Source organism: Vombatus ursinus, unplaced genomic scaffold, assembly GCF_900497805.2.
Source record: "Vombatus ursinus unplaced genomic scaffold, bare-nosed wombat genome assembly UNPS02000580.1, whole genome shotgun sequence".
Taxonomy (NCBI): domain Eukaryota; kingdom Metazoa; phylum Chordata; class Mammalia; order Diprotodontia; family Vombatidae; genus Vombatus; species Vombatus ursinus.
In genome coordinates, this window is record NW_020940358.1 from 1,775,481 (window position 1) to 1,792,593 (window position 17,113).

The 17,113-nt window shown below is 41.1% G+C and overlaps 1 protein-coding gene across 1 annotated transcript in view; it reads right to left on the bottom strand.

Moving 5' to 3' along the window:
• Positions 1-1,354: 1,354 nt before the first annotated feature.
• The window catches only part of SLC34A3 (solute carrier family 34 member 3), a 28,044-nt gene continuing 12,285 nt past the window's right edge, over positions 1,355-17,113 (bottom strand). The window contains exons 11-12 of the mRNA XM_027852539.1: positions 2,787-2,911; positions 1,355-1,828 (exon numbers count right to left, since the gene is read on the bottom strand). Of these exons, the coding sequence (XP_027708340.1) occupies positions 1,355-1,828; positions 2,787-2,911 (599 nt within the window). The remainder of the gene's footprint in view (positions 1,829-2,786; positions 2,912-17,113) is intronic.

Sequence of the window (17,113 nt, forward strand, 5' to 3'; positions counted from 1 at the left end):
TGGGTGGTTTTAGTCAGAGTGTGCTGAATCAAGAGTGAAATAGTTGAAGTGGTTCTGGATTTGGGAATCAAGACCTAAGTTTGAATCTCAGCTTCGCTACTTGCTACCTCTGTAAAATGGGACAAGTCATTTCCTCTCTATAGACCTTAGTCTTTGACAATGACTTGTCTTTAAAATTTCTTCCAACTGCAGATTCTAGGGTAAACAAGACTGGACTTGGTACCCAGAGAGATTTGGGTTTTAGTTATGCCTCTGAGGATAGTTGTCATTACCTCTCTAAGCTTCAATTTCCCCATCTGTAAAATAATGATAATCATTTATGGCACCTAACTCACTGGGTTGTCAAAAGGCTCAAGTGATACAAGCACTTTGTAAACCTTAAAATCTTATATAAATGTCAGACATACATGTGTGAATGCAGGGACTATTTTTGCTTTTTTTCCCCTGTATTCTTAATGCTTAACATAGTTGCCCGGTGCATTGTAAGCATTTAATAAATGTTTATTGATTGATGATGATTATCCTATGACAGTCATATATGAAACCATTCCTGATTCCAAGGTTCTCTCTCATTCCTTTCTCTGTTAGTTGCAGAACCTACTAACTTGGGCCTGCATAGACCTACCCAGGAAACTGTTCTTAGCCAAGAACATTTGAATTTTCCCCACTCAGTAGCACTAGTTGCAGGCAGGTACCTGTCCAGTCATCTCCAACTCCCCACTCCTGGACCCCTTGGACCAATGAATTCCTGAGGATGGGAATGTGTCTCTGGGCTGCTGACTCTACCCTGGGTAGTTTCTGGAGCGGGGTCATCCATCAGCTACATGCTACATACTACATACAGCAAGGACTCAGCAGTATTGCAGATTTGTTTCTTCTCTCACACCAAGCTGGAAAAGTCCCTAATTGACCAGCAAGGGGCAGCATCAGCCAGGCTTGTTCCTTTCTCGCTCAGCTACTGGCAGCCTAGAGGTGTGAATCTTGCCTAAACACCCTCCCAACCCTGGAGCCAGTAGGGTCAGGAAAGCAGAAGCCTGGGGAGGGGGGAAAGGGGCTAAGAGATAGAGCACCATTTATTCTATAAGAATAAAAGGGGATTCTGAGGATAGGTTTGTTGAGGAGGGGGATGTGTGTGGTGGAAATACGACACTGTAGCATCCTAGAAGTCTGCCCTGGGTCCATCCAGGGCTCACCTCTCCAAGTGAGAAGGAGAAGTCTTTTTAGATGAATCTGTGCACATGCGTAGCCCATCCTGAGTGGACCCCACACTGGTGAGATTGGCACTTCTCCATGTCCTTCCCACCCTTCCCTCAGGCGTGGTGACCCAGTATGGCTGTAATAAGAACCTGGATTTTCACAGTCTGTGGGAGGCCAGGACAACAGGGTTCTCAAAGCAGTGGGCTTCCTTGACGGTGGTATCTGCAGGTGGATCCTGGGCCTGAGGGCAGCACTTGCAGCAGCTGGTGATGGCGCGGTCCCAAGGCTGAAGGGAGTGGAGCCAAAGGGGGAGGAAGGCCCAGGATCTGAGGCAATGGGGTAGCCAGGTGGGGCAATGCTGCTGCATCAGGTTAATGAGAATGATCAATGCTAGGAGCCCAAGCAAGGGCCCTCCTACGGCTGCCAGCACGACACCTCCTGCCATTGATAGCCCAAAGACTGCCAGGGGGATCAGGAAGAAGCTGAACAGCAGGTAGACAGCGGCCACCCAGCGGTAATGGGCAGTCACATTCCCAAACTTCTTGGCCAAGGGGATGGGCAGGCGGAACGCAGGCACTATATACCACAGCAAAATGCCAGCCATGTTAAAGAACAGGTGGATGAGTGAGACCTAGGGAAAATCTGTGTTAAGATATAGACTGGGAAGAGGCCTCTCAAAGGGATCCCCAGCTAATTCCCCACAAATAGTATTGGTCAACCAGGACCAGTTTCTGGGCAAGGTTGCATTCACATGATAGCAAAATGGCCATTGCCCCAGGGACAAAGGCTTGAGAGGCTGCAAAGGGGCGTTTTACAGAACAGACCAGAGTGCAAAGACCCCTTAGGTGAGGGGGGCCCTGGTGACTGGGTTACACAAAGGCCCTACCTATCCTTACCTATTTTTAATCCGCCCTCATCAAGGGGTTACTGAGGACATTTTTCTTGGACCCCTGCCCCACCCAGGATATTCCCTGATAATTATGAGGCAGGATATTCTGATAATTCCTTAATCAATCCATGATAAACTGGGACAAACCAGGCCTGATAAGAGGTTGGTGAGACTGGGATTGGCCCTGGGTAAGGGTGACTCAGTGACAGGTTGGGACAAAGTCTGGGGCCTCGTTCACATCCCTGCCCTTCAGTATGCTGTCATATGCAGGATAAATTTGGTGGCAAAAGAGAGGAAGAAACACAAATGGTGGTAGGATCAAGGAAAGATTTTTCTCATGACCAGGGAGACTTGAGCCTAGCTGCGACCAAAAGGGAAAGGAGCCAGATAAGAGGGAAAAATGGAAGATGCTGAAGGGAGAAAAGATGAGTGCTCGGAGGGATCTATATTCAGGAAACAGGCGGAGGGTTTCATGTGTCTAGGCTCCTCAGTCAAAATTTGCACACAGTGGGAAAAGCCCGTGTCAAATATGGAATAGGGCATCCTGGGGGCTTAGTACTGTCCTGCTGACTATGAGTCTGATGTTTCCCCCATTCCAGTCTCTGTCCCTAAGCTGGTTACGGAAACCGAAGGAAAGGGTTTTCCTTTAGAGGAAGGGTGTTGACTCTGTAGAGTACTAGGCTCAACCACATTAAGATACCTGGACAGCGCTGAACAGCATGTCAGCAGGGCTGGCAAGAGCAGCTAGCAAAGCCGTGGTGGTTGTACCGACGTTGGATCCCAGGAAGAGGGGGTATGCCCGCTCCATGCTGATCACTCCAACTCCTAGAGGAGAACATGGGAGTCACCTGGAGGCTAGACCTGAGAATTGCCACTTCTAGGAGAAAGCATGTAAGGATATGGCCTGGTGCTCCCATGCATACCTAGGCTAGAGAAGGATCTTCACCTACCCACTTCAGAACCTCCTTCTTCAGTTTTCCATCACTACCACATGCCGAGGCAGGAAAAGGCCATCCCTGACACCAAAACTCCTATCCCAACATTTCTTCCTCCCAAGACAAGTGCCCAGGCAAGTTTAGGGGCTACTCATGACATCAAGTCTCCTGGACCGACACCTATTCTTTCTTTTTCACAGTGCATGGGAAAGTGGAGTTGTCCTCCTGAGGGAACTGTATTTAGAGGTCACACCAAATCATCCAAAAAATAATACTTTTATACTCCATTACTACCGAGGGCCCAGGGACTGAATTTGGAGGCTTTTTGAATATGTTGCCACATACAAAGGAGCTCCTACCTCAACCCTGTTTCACCAAACCATCTGAGATAAGCAACAATTCCTCAGTCCTCTACAGTTATCACAGGCCCAGGCTCCAAGTGCTTCAAGATAAGACCTCATGGGGTAGAGCCGAGACGGCGGAGTAAGGCAGGGACTTGCCTGGGATCTCTCCTAAACCCCACCAAATACCTTTAAATAATGACTCTAAACAAATTCTAGAGTGGCAGAACTCACAAAAAGACAGAGTGAAACACTTTTCCAACCCAAGACAACTTGGAAGGTCGGGAGGAAAGGTCTGTTGCGCCAGGAGAGGGTAGCAAAGTCCAGCACAGGCCATGCCAATGCAGACTGGACCCCAGCAAACCAGGAACAATCCTCAGGGAGTCTGAATCAGTGGCGGCAGTGGTGATTTCCAGACTTCTCAGCCCATAGACAGTAAGGTGATCAGACAACGGGTCAGAAAGAGATTTCCAGGGGTTCCTCTGCTGGTACCAGCATCAGGACTCTGTTGCATTGCCTATCCTTGGATTTAGGTCACAGTCCTGGGTCTCAGTCCCAATGCAAGGAGGAATGCTAGCATAGCAGAGCTTGTGGCCGCAAGGGAACAGGGACTCTGGTCACAGTTCTAGGGTTGAGAAGAGTGCTTGTGGTCACTCACAAACCAGTACACAGTACAGGAGAGCAGTAAACACACCTTTCCCTAGATCATACCACTCTGGAAGAGCCAAAAACTTACTAGGTCTCCATAATTACCTCTGAAAACAGCTGCACAAAAATCCTGAAGCTTGGGAAGCAGAGCCCCACTCCAGCATAGAGTTAAAAGTCAAGAAATAGACTGGAAAAATGAGAAAACAATAGAAAAAAATTCTGAACATAGAAAGTTACTACGGTGACAAGAAAGATCAAAACATATACTCAGAAGACAGCAAAATCAAAATGGCTACATCCAAAGCCTGAAAGAAAAATATGAATTGGTCTCAGGCTATGGAAGAGCTCAAAAAGGATTTTGAAAATCAAGTAAGAGAGATAAAGGAAAAATTGGGAGGAGAAATGAGAATGATGCAAGAAAATCATAAAAAAGGAGTCAATAGCTTGGTAAATGAGCCACCAAAAATACTGAAGAAAATAACGCCTTAAAAAAAAAAACAAAACAAATGGAATAAGCCAAATGGTAAAAGAAGCACAAAAATCCAATCAAGAGAATTCTTTTAAAAGCAGAAGTGACCAAATGGAAAAAGATACACAAAAATTCACTGAAGAGAAGAACTCCTTAAAAAGCAGAATTGGCCAAATGGAAAAGGAGGTACAAAAGCTCACTGAAGAAAATAATTCCTTAAAAGTTAGAATTGGGCAAGTGGAAGCTAATGATTTTATGAGATATCAAGAAACAATCAAACAAAATCAAAAGAATGAAAAAATAGAAGAAAATGTTAAATATTCCATCGGAAAAACAACTGACCTGGAAAATAAATCCAGGAAAGACAATTTAAGAATTATTGGACTACCTAAACATCATGATTAAAAAAAAAAAAAAGGAGCCTAGAAATTGTCTTCAAGAAATTATCAAGGAAAACTGCTCTGATATTCTAGAACCAGAAAGTAAAATAGAAACTGAAAGAATCCATCAATCACCTCCTGAAAGAGATCCCAACCCTTTGACCCAGAAATAGTACCTCTAGGGCTATATGCCAAAGAGATCATACAAAAGGGAAAAGGACCCACATGTACAAAAATATTCATAGCAGCTCTTTTTGTAGTGGCAAAGAATTGGAAATTGAGGGGATGCCCATCAATTGGGGAATGGCTGAGCAAGTTGTGATATATGAATGTAATGGAATACTATTGTGCTATAAGAAATGATGAACAGGCTGACTTCACAAAAACCTGGAAAGACTTGTATGGTCTGATGCTGAGTGAAGTGAGCAGAACCAAGAGAATGTTATACACAATAACAGCCACGTTGTGCAATGACTAATAGTGATAAACTTAATTCTTCCTGGCAATACAAGGGTCTAAGACATCTCCAGAGGCTTCGTGATGGAAAATGCTATCCACATCCAAAGAAAGAACTATGGAAGTTGAATTGCTATTTTTTTTCTCTTCTGTTGAGTTTTGTTTCCTCTTTCTGATGGTTCCTCCTATTGGTTTTAATTTATACTTACAACATCACTAATGTGAAAATATGTTTAATGGGAATGTAAATGTATAGCCTATATCAGATTGTGTGCCATCTTGGGGAGGGTGGTGGGGAGGAAGGGGGAGAAAAATTTTAAACTCAAAAGCATATGGAAGTGATTACTGATAAATCAAAATAAATTAATAAAAAAAAAGAAAATGAAGGGCAAACAACAATACCATCTTGTTGAGGAGGAAAAACATTAAAAGTGACTTCGTAGATCTATGTCTTTTTAAAAAAAAAAAGAGAGATCCCCAAATGAAAACTCCCAGGGATATTATAGTCAAATTTCAGATCTCCCAGATCAAAAAGAAAATATTGCAAGCAGCCAGAAAGAAACAATTCAAATAATGTGGAGCCAGAGTTAGGATAACAAGATTTAGCAGTTTCTATATTAAAGGATCAAAGGGCTTAGAATATGATATTCTGAAGGGCAGAAGAGCTAGGATTATAACCAAGAATCACCTCCCAGCAAAGCTGAGTATAATCCTTCAGGGGAAAAAATGGACATTCAATGAAAGGACTTTCAAGCATTCCTGATGAAAAGACCAGAGAATAGCAAATTTGACTTTCAAATACAAGATGCAAAAAAAGCATAAAAAGGTAAATAGGAAAGAGAAATAATAAGGGACTTGATAAGATTAAACAGTTTATATTTCTACATGGGAAAATGATATTTATAACTCCTAAAAACTTTCTTATTATTAGGGCAGTTAGAAGCTGTGTACATAGACAGGAAGTAGAGGTGTGAGTTGAATGTGATTATATGATTATCTAAAAAAAAAAAAAATTAAGGGCTGAGAAAGAAGAATGCATTGGAAGAACGGGAAAAAAAGAGGTGGAATGGGATAAATCATCTGACATAAAAGAGGCCAGAAAGAGATTTTTACAGTGGAGGGGAAAATAGGGGAAATGGGGAGGGGAGCTCATGAACCTTACCCTAATCAGAAGTGGCTCAGAAAGGGAATAATATACACACTCACTTGGGGATAGAAACCTGTCTTACCATACAGGAAAGTAGGAAGGGAAGGGAATAAGAAAAGGGGGTGGAGCTGATAGAAAGGAGGGTAGTTTGGGGGAGGTAAAAGTCAGAAGCAAAACACTTTTGAGAATGGACAGGGTAAAAGAAGAGAGAGAATAGGATAAATGGGGAAAATAGGATGGAGGGAAATACATAGTTGGTAATCATTACTTTGAAAAAAAATTTTTACAGTTTCTCTGATAGAGGCTTCATTTTTCAAACATATAGAAAACTGAGTCAAATTTATAGAAGTAAGAGCCATTCCTCAATTGATAAATGGTCAAAAGATATGAACAGGCAGTTTTCAAACAAAGTAATTAAAGGTATCTATAGTCATATGAAAAAAATGCTCTAAATCACTATTGACTAGAGAAATACAAATTAAAGCAACTCTGAGCTACTACTTCACACCTGTCAGATTAACTAATATGACAGAAAAGGAAAATTACAAATGTTGGAGGGGATGTGGGAAAATCAAAACACTAATGTACTATTGGTGAAGTTGTATACTGATTCAGCCATTCTGGAGAGCAATTTGGAACTATGTCCAAAGGGCTGTAAAACCATGCAGACCCTCTGACCAAGCAATACCACTACTAGGTCTGCATCCAAAAGAGGTTAAAAAGCAAAAAGGAAAAGGACTTGTGTATACAAAAATAGTTAAAGCAGCTCTTTTAGTAGTGGCAAAGAATTGGAAATTGAGGGGATGTCCATCAATTGGGGAATGGTTGAACAAGTTATTGTATATGATTATAATGGAATACTATTGTGCCATAAGAAATAATGAGGAGGATGCTCTCAGAAGTACATGGAAAGACTTACATGAACTGATGCAAAGTGAAATGAACAGAACCAGGAGAACATTGTACACAGTAATAGCAATATTGTATGATGATCTACTATAAATAACTTAGCTATTTTCAGCAATACAATGATCCAGAACAGTTCTGTAGCATTTATGATGAAAGGTGCTATCCATCTCCAGAGAAAGAACTGGTAGAGTCTGAATGTAGATCAAAAATACCTTTTCTTTATTTTCTTTATATTTCTTGGGTTTTTTGACTGTGTTTTCTTTCATAGAATTACTTACATGGAAATGTGTTTTGCATGACTACACATGTATAAGCTGTGTCAAATTGCTCATCTTCTCAATGAGGGAGAGGGAAAGGGGAGAGAGAATTTGGAACTCAAAATTTGAAAAAAAATAATGTTAAAATTGTTTTTACAATTGTAATTGGGGGAAAAATGAAATATTAAAATTTTTTAAAAAGACCTCATCCAAGACTAGGGCCTCACATACCAATCTTGACCAGGAGCCAAGTGTTTCTTGCAAAAGCAGGGTATCAAGGAGGTTTGGGGAATAGGACCTGAAGGGGGAAACCCGAGAAGGAAAAAGGAGAAGGTAGCTGACAATATAATAAGGCAAGTAAGAAAAAGTAAGCGAAATAAATCTGAGCAATCAGTGGGTAAAGCAAATTGACAGAGTGGATTAGCAGTTGGGGAAAATAGGTGAAACAGGTTGATTCAAGTCACAAGGGGAGGTGAGGTTTAGCTGTGTAGTTGTGGTTGAGACTACAAGGAAAGGAAGTTTAATAGGGTTGTTAAGTTATTAAAATGAGATAATATGCAATAAAAGTTTTAGTTAGGTGAGGTGTAAATATCCACAAGTAGTTTAAAAAAAAAAAAAGCTGACAATCTCAACCAGAATGCAGAGTAGGTAAAAATGTGTAATGACTTGAATCAATTGAATAATGTTTATATTTCAAAGTGAAGTGAGTGTCCCCTCATTTCAGGTTGTTAGGGACAATGAAATATTTCGTAAAAAAACAGAAATGTTTTCAGTGGAGAGATAAATGAGGGGTTGTGGAGGCTCAGAGATGGAAGAAGGAAGATTTGACCTCTGTTAGGATATTAGAGTAGAGGAATGTTACACAGAGGAGAAAGGGAAAGGACAGCTGTACAACTAGAACTTAAAAATAGACTTGAGCTCTTCCAGAAGAGGAAGGAACTGGATGCTCTGGGGAGGAAGCAGCTGCATGTCCTCTCAAAGATGATGTCATAGAATCCCAGAAGCCCTCAAGTGAGAGATCTCCCATTGAGGGTCAGAAGAAGAAGAGAAGTGTGGCTGTATTGGGTGATTGGCCACTCAGAGGTCCTGAGGCCTCTGTTTGTGGACCCAAGGGCAACAACAGACAGATCTGTTGTCTTTCCAGGGTATATATCCAAGGCCTAATAGAGAACCTCCCTAGACTTAACAAAACAGATGACTATTCTCCACTTCTGGTGATTCATACAGGCATAGATGATACTGCCAAAAGGAATCTAAAAAGTATGGCCAACCATGATGAAGTCTTGGGCAAGAAACTGAAGACCACAGAGGCACAGATTGTATTTTCCTTGCTGTTGTCATTGAAGGTAATGGATGAAGAGAAAAGTTAACTTGGAAAGTGAATAACTGGCCAAGAAGGTGGTGTCTGAGAATAGGATTTGGACTTCTGAACCATTGCTTAAAATCTCAGGATGACGGATTCCCAGACAGTGATGGAGTACACCTAACCAAGACTTGTAAGAATGTACTTACTGGATATCTTGCAAATCTAATCAAAAAGTCTTTAAGCCAAAAAGAGATAGGGGAAGGAAAAGGCTATCTACGTATATACCACAAGCTAGATATCATAGAGAGAAGGCATCTAGTGTCTATACACAAATGTCTAAAGTTTAGGTAGGAAAAAGAGAAACTAGAAGTCTTAATGTGAGGAAGCAAATTTGACTTCATAGATACTGCTGAGGCTTAGTGTGATGAAACCAATGTGTAGACTAAAGTTCTAAAAAGGTATTGCTTATCCAAAAAGAAAGAGGATAGATAAAAGGTAGGGTGGAGGGTAGTATTGAATATTAAGAAGGTATGTGAGGAAATCCAGACACCAGAGGAAGAAAGAATGGTAAAGAGTATTTATTTGGATGATTCTTCTCAATAGAAGGAAAAATAGAAGGAAAAAATAGAAGTGAATTGGTCATTTCGGTATATACTACAGGCCACCTGGAAATGAAGAGTAAATCGATGAGGGGTTTAGGAAACAGATTACCAGCTTGGCACAGACATATAATATAGTATTGATAGGGGACTTAATGATCCAGACTTCTGCTGCAGCTCTGTCTCCTAATGAATCCAGAGACACTAATAATTTCTTGACTTGCCTTAGTGATAACTCCATCCTTCAAAATGTGGAGGAACCAACAAGGGGAAATTCTGTTCTGGATCTGATTTTCACTGATAGGGAGGGTGGCAACAATAGGGAAACTGGAGAAAAATGACTACTGTCTCCTAGAGTCTTTGATAGAGAAGGAGAGAAAATTTGGGCATAGTCTAACATGCTTCCTAGATCTGGGGAAAGCACATCTCAAAGGGTGCAGATGACTAAAAATGGACTAAAAATATATAGGGGAAGACAATCTAGAAGCTTCATAAGAATAAAGTCTAATGATACAAAGGGAAATAATTCCAAGGAGAAAAAAAAAAAAAGATTTATGTGAAGACAATGATGTGGATGCACAGGGAACTCACCAACCAATTTAGATTTTTAAAAGAAATGTACAGAAGACAGAAACAAGGCTAGATAACAGAGGATGGATTGAAGAATATGATATGGTTTTGAAAAAACAAATGCCCAAAACTGCTAAACCTCATAATGAGCTGAGGCTGGCAAGGAAAGCTGAAGAAAACTCTACTGAGAGAAAAGGAGCATCAAAGAATGAACGGGAGGGTGATAAACTAACAAGAGAGAGCAAAGTTGCTCAATTCTTATTTCTTTGCCAAGGCAAATGACCTTTGCACTGGAAATGACAGAACAAAAATAGCTAACAGAGTTAATATCCAAGATAAGTAAGGAGATTTAATATCTAGTTTAATGTCTAGAATACCTAGTTGCCTTTGATATGTTTAAGTTATCTGGTACAGATGAACACCATTTTTAGGTACTGAAAAAAATGACAGGTATAATTGCTGAGCCAAGGTGAGTAATACTTGAAAGATTAGGGAAAATAGAAGAGGAACCTCAGAATTGGAGAAAGGCAAATGTTTTTCTGATTTTGAAAAAAGAGAAGGAAATGATCTTAAACTATAGCCAAATGAGGTTGACATTGACTCTGGGGAAAATTCTGGAGGAGGTCATTAAACAGATAATGAATATCTAGAGAGGTAAACAGTAACTGAATCCAGAGAGCCAGAATGGTTTCTTCAAGAACAGAGTATGGCGGACTAATCTAATTTCCATTTATGACAATATTACCAACCTGGTAGATGAGGGGAATTCTCTAGAGTTTACTTGGATTTTAGTAAAGTTTTGAATAAAGTACCTCACTGGACTATTCTAGTGAAGAAAGTGGAGAGGTGTGAACTAGACAATAATTCAGTTAGATGACTCTGAACTAGTTAGAGAACTGACTGAAAGAGTAGTTGTTGGAGGTGCACCGTCAATGGGGCAGGAGGTCTCCAGTACAATAGCCCAGGAATCTGTACTTGGTCCTGTGCTAACATTTTTTAATCAATGACTGGAAGAGCAAAGATATTAGGCTTAGTAAATGTACATGACATAAACTGGGTGGGACAGACAACACAATACATGAGAGGGTCTGGATCCAATAAGATCTTTACAGGTTAGAGAATTGGACTGCATCTAATTAGATCAAATTCAATAAGAATAAATAGAAAGTCTTATACTTTGGTATTAAAAAAATCTATTTCACAAGTAAGCTCTGAAGACCAGATCCTTAGAACATGCAATATATCTCTATCTGACTTGGTAAGCTTACTTCTAGAAGTATGACAGAGGGGCCCATTCCTTGCTTCAAAGTATCACAGGTATGTGGGGCAGTTAGATGGTGCAGTGGATAGAGTCCTGAGCCTGGAGTTAAGAAGACTCCTCTTCCTGAGTTCAAATCTGGTCTCAGACACTTATTAGCTCTGGGACCCTGGGCAAGTCACTTAAAACCTGTTTGCATCCGTTTCCTCATCTGTAAAACGGTCTGGAGAAAGAAATGACAAACTACTCCAGTGTCTTTGCCAAAAAAAAACCAACCCAAATGGGGTCATGAAGAGTCAGACACAACTGAAAAATGACTGAACTGAATGCACAAATATCTTCTTAGCTGTATCCTATCTGTTTACTGTGTGGTGACCAAAAAAAAAAAAAAAAGCCTTTTAATTGGATGCTGAGCCAGAATTGAGTATGCATACAAAAGTCTGGAAACTGATGGATAAACACCATCTTTGCTAATGTCAAACAAAGCAAAAAACTGCTGCTATGGCCTGATGGCTGCCTTCTTTCCCCACCTTGCCATGAATACATGGTGCCACCTTGCTTTCTATCTCTGTGGTATGTAGTCTTTTCTGGTCCTAGGCTTGAAATAAGTGTCAGAGACAGAACTGACCCATGTATGACCTTGTGTGAGCTTCAAAAGGTTCAAGAACTACCAGAGGTCCAGAGACTGGAATCCGAAGCAGAATCTGCCAGTAGCAGCGGCAGCTGAGTCCAGTGAGGACCCAGCCCTGAGGAGACACCTGCTGGACCCGGCCCAACAATGAATTGACCTAGCAGTCAATACATGATGTCCTTCAAGCAAGGGAATGATGTGTCTATCACCTATGCCACTCCCAGAAGCAGATTTGGTCGAGTGAATGTTCAATAGTTACCACTTTATGTTGGAGCTCATCCTTTCTAGGAGATGAATGGGTGTGGTGAGAGGAGAGTGTTCCAGGTTTAGGAGACTGTTGTACTTCAGCCTTCTCAGTGAATGTTGCTTTGTGAAAGCTAATTGGTATTAGTTGGTTAATTCAAATGGACGAGAGATCAAGTGGTCAGTTGATATTGTGGAGATGTTAATTGATGAACATTGATATTGGGAGGAACACATAGATAGGGGCTCAATAGCAATAGTGTTAGATGTCTTCAGCCTTTCAGGGTTTTGCCCTTAGAACCCCAAGAAGAGTAGTAGGCTCATTTTGGGGACCTGACCCACTAGAACAAATGTGGTTTGGCAAAGTAGCTCAGAGCCTACATACTACAGGTAAAAAGTGAAGAAAGTGTTAGATGGCAATTTGTCTAAAACATATTTGGGAGTTTTAATGTATCTGAAGCTCAAAATGTAGGTCAGTGATAAGATATTTCAGACAAGAAAGTTAATACAATTTTGTGCTGCACTGAGAAGTTGGTGGGGCAGCTAGGAGGCACAGTGGGTAGAGCACCAACCTAGGAGTCAGGAGGACCTGAGTTCAAATGTGACCTCAGACACTTACTAGATAGTGTGACCCTGGGCAAGTCACTTAACCCATAGAAGAAGAAGGAGAAGGAGAAGAAGAGGGAGAAGGAAGAGAAGTTGGTAGTCCCACTGTTCTCTACCCTGTCAGGTTTCATGTGGAGCAGCACTGTGTTAAGTTCTACCTGCCATAGTTTAAGTATATTGGTAATAAGAATGTCCAGAGGAAAGAAGCTAGTATGGCAAAGAGCTATGGTAAAGCAGGATTTAGTTCATGTCACATGGGCATTGTTGGAAGGAACTGGAAATGTTTAGCCTGGAGGAAAGAAGATGTAGGGGGAGGACATGCTAGCTGTCTTCAAATATTTGAAGGGCTATCATGTGGAAAGAGGATTATTAGATTTGCCCTGTTTGGCCCCAGAGGGCAGAACCAGAAGTAACAGGTGGAAGTTACAAAGAAGCAAATTTAGGCCTGAAAAGTTAAGAAAAAGTCCTAAACACTCAGAGCTGTTCGAAAATAAAACGGATTGTTTTGAGAGGTAGATGGCCCCCCTCTTTGTTTGTGCTTGACTGGACCCCCATGGAGGTCCCTTCTGACTGTCAAATTCTGCAGTCACATGATTCTGAATTTTCTGGGTGTGCATCACCACTTGTCGCCTTGGGATGAGGCAAATGAAGTGTGAGTCCAGAAGGGCCCTGGGGACCCCATCAATTCTGGACCAAATCTCTCTGCTGCCACCTTCTTTCATTATAAGACCCTGGATAGTGGGAGTATAAGTCATCTAATATTTTCCCTGGCTTATGGCTATCAAACTCCCACTCCATCTTCCCCTAGTTCATATGGTTGAGAGTCATTGTCCCAGGATCTTAGAGTTGGAAAAGACCTCAGAAGCCATCTCATTCAACTCATGTGTAAACAAAAATATCTTCTACAACATACCTAACAAGAGGTCATCCAATCTTCACTTGAAGGCCTTCATGAAGGGGGAAGCCACTACTTCCCACAGTAGCCCATTCCATTTTTTTTTTAATTTGGAGGCAATTAGGGTTAAGTGACTTGCCCAGGGTCACACAGCTAGTAAGTGTCTGAGGTCTAATTTGAACTCAGGTTGTCCTGACTCCAGGATTAGTGCTCTATCCACTGCACCACCTGACTGTTCCAAGCCTATTCCATTTTTGACTAGCTGTAACTGTTGGGAAGTTTTCCCCTATATCAGGCAGAGTCCACCCATTGCTCCTAGTTCTGAACTCTGGGGCCTGCACTCAAGCAGAACAAGTCTAATAATCCCTTTTCCACGTGACAGCCCAAATACCTGAAGATAACTATCATACCCACCTCCTCCCCCAGGGTAAGCACCCTTAGTTCTTTCAACTAATCCTCACACGGCATGAACTCAAGGCCCCTCATTATCCTAGTTGCCTTTCTTTGGACCCTTTCCAGTTTATGAATGTCCTACCTAAAATGTGCTCAGAATGAAACACGGTACTACAGATGTGCTCTGATGAGGGTAGAATACAGAGAAATTAACACTCCCCTGGTCCTGGACATGATGCTCCTCTTATTGCAGGCTAAAATTGCTTTAACTTTTGGGGAGGCTGCCAGATCACACTATAGAATCATACTGAATTTATAGCTCATTAAAACTCCCCAAAGATTTTTCAGATGAACTGCGGCGTAGCCACATTTTCTCAGTCTTACACTTTTGATGTTGATTTGTGAACTCCAATATAATATTTTACATTTGTCGTTGTTGTTCAGTCATTTCAGTCACATCTGACTCTATGTGACCCCATTTGGGGTTTTCTTGGCAAAGATACTGGAGTGGTTTGCCATTTCCTTCTCTAGCTCACTTTACAGATGAGGAAACTGAGGCAAACAGGGTTAAGTGACTTGCCCAGGGTCACACAGCTAGTAAGTGTCTGAGGATGGATTTCAACTCTAGAAAATGAGAGTCTTTCTGACTCAAAGCCCAGTGCTCTATCCACTGGGCCACCTCACTGCACAAATATTTTACATTTACCCCTCTTGAACTTTACCTTTTTAGATTTCACCCAGTGTTCTGACCTGTCTGTATTCTTTTTTTTTTTTTTTTATGGCTAGGCAATGGGGTTAAGTGACTTGCCCAGGGTCACACAGCTAGTAAGTGTCTGAGGCCGAATTTGAACTCAGGTCCTTCCGAATCCAGGGCTGGTGCTCTATCCACAGCTCCACCTAGCTGCCCCCTTGTCTGTATTCTTTTGAACCCTGAAGTTGTCATCCAATGTGTTAGCCATTCTTCCCAGTTTAAAAAACCCCTCTACAAATCTGATAATTAGGCCATCTGTTCCTTTATCCAAATAATTGGAAAAATGTTAAAGTGCAAAGGTACAACTTTCTGGTCATGAGACCAACAGGTAGCAAACTGAACATCTTCCCTAGTCCCCACTAATTCTCCAAAAAAAGAGGAATTATGTGCCAGATATACAACAGTTACAGCTGGACCAACATGACAAAAAAGAGAGAACCTTGACATGATAAAAATCCCTATGAATTAGCACTGGATAGTATTAATCTTTAAAATGCCCACCACAAACCTCCACCCTCCTAGAAAGGACACACAAATTGACCTGACCCACAGGCTTGGATCTGGAGCCCATATTAGTATGCCTTCTCACTGCAGAGACTTTTCTGGCATGCCTCATCCCCATGCCCATCTCCTCCCACCTCAAGTACCCATTCTCTCCCACTATGTGAGGAGGAGGGAAAGGAAAGGGAGAAATGAGTAGTACTTTCTGCCTGCTACAGAAACTATTAGGAACAGCCTCTACACCCTGTCTCTACCCTGAAAAAAGTGGAAGATGTTGATTCAGCTCAGCCAGAAAAGAGAACAGCCAAGGAAGAACCTAGGGTATAGGGCCAGTATGAATGGCTGTACTAGATCTGAAGGAAAGGGGACTGAAACTTAGCTGGGGCCAGTCCTGTTCCCTAAAAGGCTATTGAAGGCAGTAACCAAGGCCAGTGAAATCTAAGTCCCTCCATGTGGAAGGGGACCAAGGCAGCTTTATAGTCCAGCCCCAGCAATGTACCCTCCAGAAAAGGGAGGGGAATCATAGTGGGGATGACAGAGAAATATAAGGAGAAAGGCTAAAACACCAAATATTTCAAGAAGAAAATTTAATAGAGGGGAACTTAAAACTAGAAGGAAATATGAATACTAAACCCTCAAAGAGATCATAGAGCTCTCTTAACAAATATTGCAAGACAAATGACAGTTAACCAATAACAGCTAGCATTTATATAGTACTTTAAGGTTTGCAAAGCCCCTTAAAATTATTTTCTCATTTTATCCTTACAACAATTCTAGGAGGCAAGGGCTAATATTATCCCAATTTTAGAGATGAGAAAACTGAGGCAGATAGAGGTTGTGGCCTGCCCAGAGTCATACAGATAGTAAGGGTCTAAGGCCAAATTTGAACTCAGGTCTTCCTGAGTGCAGTTTCAGTGCCGTAACCATTGTACAACCTAGCTGCCTCAGGAAACCTGAGGAAACACAGAACCAAAACAAGAAATTCCAGAATGATTCAAAAGAGAAATTAAATCCATTAGAGAAGAAATTAGGAATTAATGTATTCCAGAAGTTATAGCTCTCAATGTAAGTAATAAAATACCCAATTAGCAGATTAGAAAAGGTCAAATCCACAGTGGAAAGTTTCCCCAAGGAAGCAAAAGAGATTTAACATATTTGGAAAGAAGGAATACTGAAATAGAGAGAAATCTGGCAAGGAGAAGCAAAAGACAACCACATTAAAAGAGCACATGATCTCTCCACAAGACAAAGTCATTGACCTTGAAGATAGGCTATGCAGAAGCAACTTAAGGATCACAGGTCTCCCAGAAGAATGTGACAAATAAAAAAGGCTGAACACTATAATGAAGGAAATAATACAAGAAAACTGCTCCAAATCTTTGAATACAGAAAACAAAGCACCAATTAAAAGAGTTCACAAATTGTCTCCAGAAAACAGAACAAAACAAAACCCTACCCTTCAAATGCTGAGACACATAGTGATCAAATGGAACAATTCTAATGACAAATAAATTCTACAAATGGCCAAGATAAAGACCTTCAGATAGAAAGGACAGGAAATTAGAATAATACAAAATTATTGTATATCCACTAGAAGTATCAGAAAGGAATAGTTCAACACAGAGGTGTCAAACTTTCAGTCAGCAAAACTCCTGAGTGCAGCCCAATCAAATTAAAATGTAATTGGAAAACATTTAACAATATAAGTAAAAATACTATCCAACATAATAAT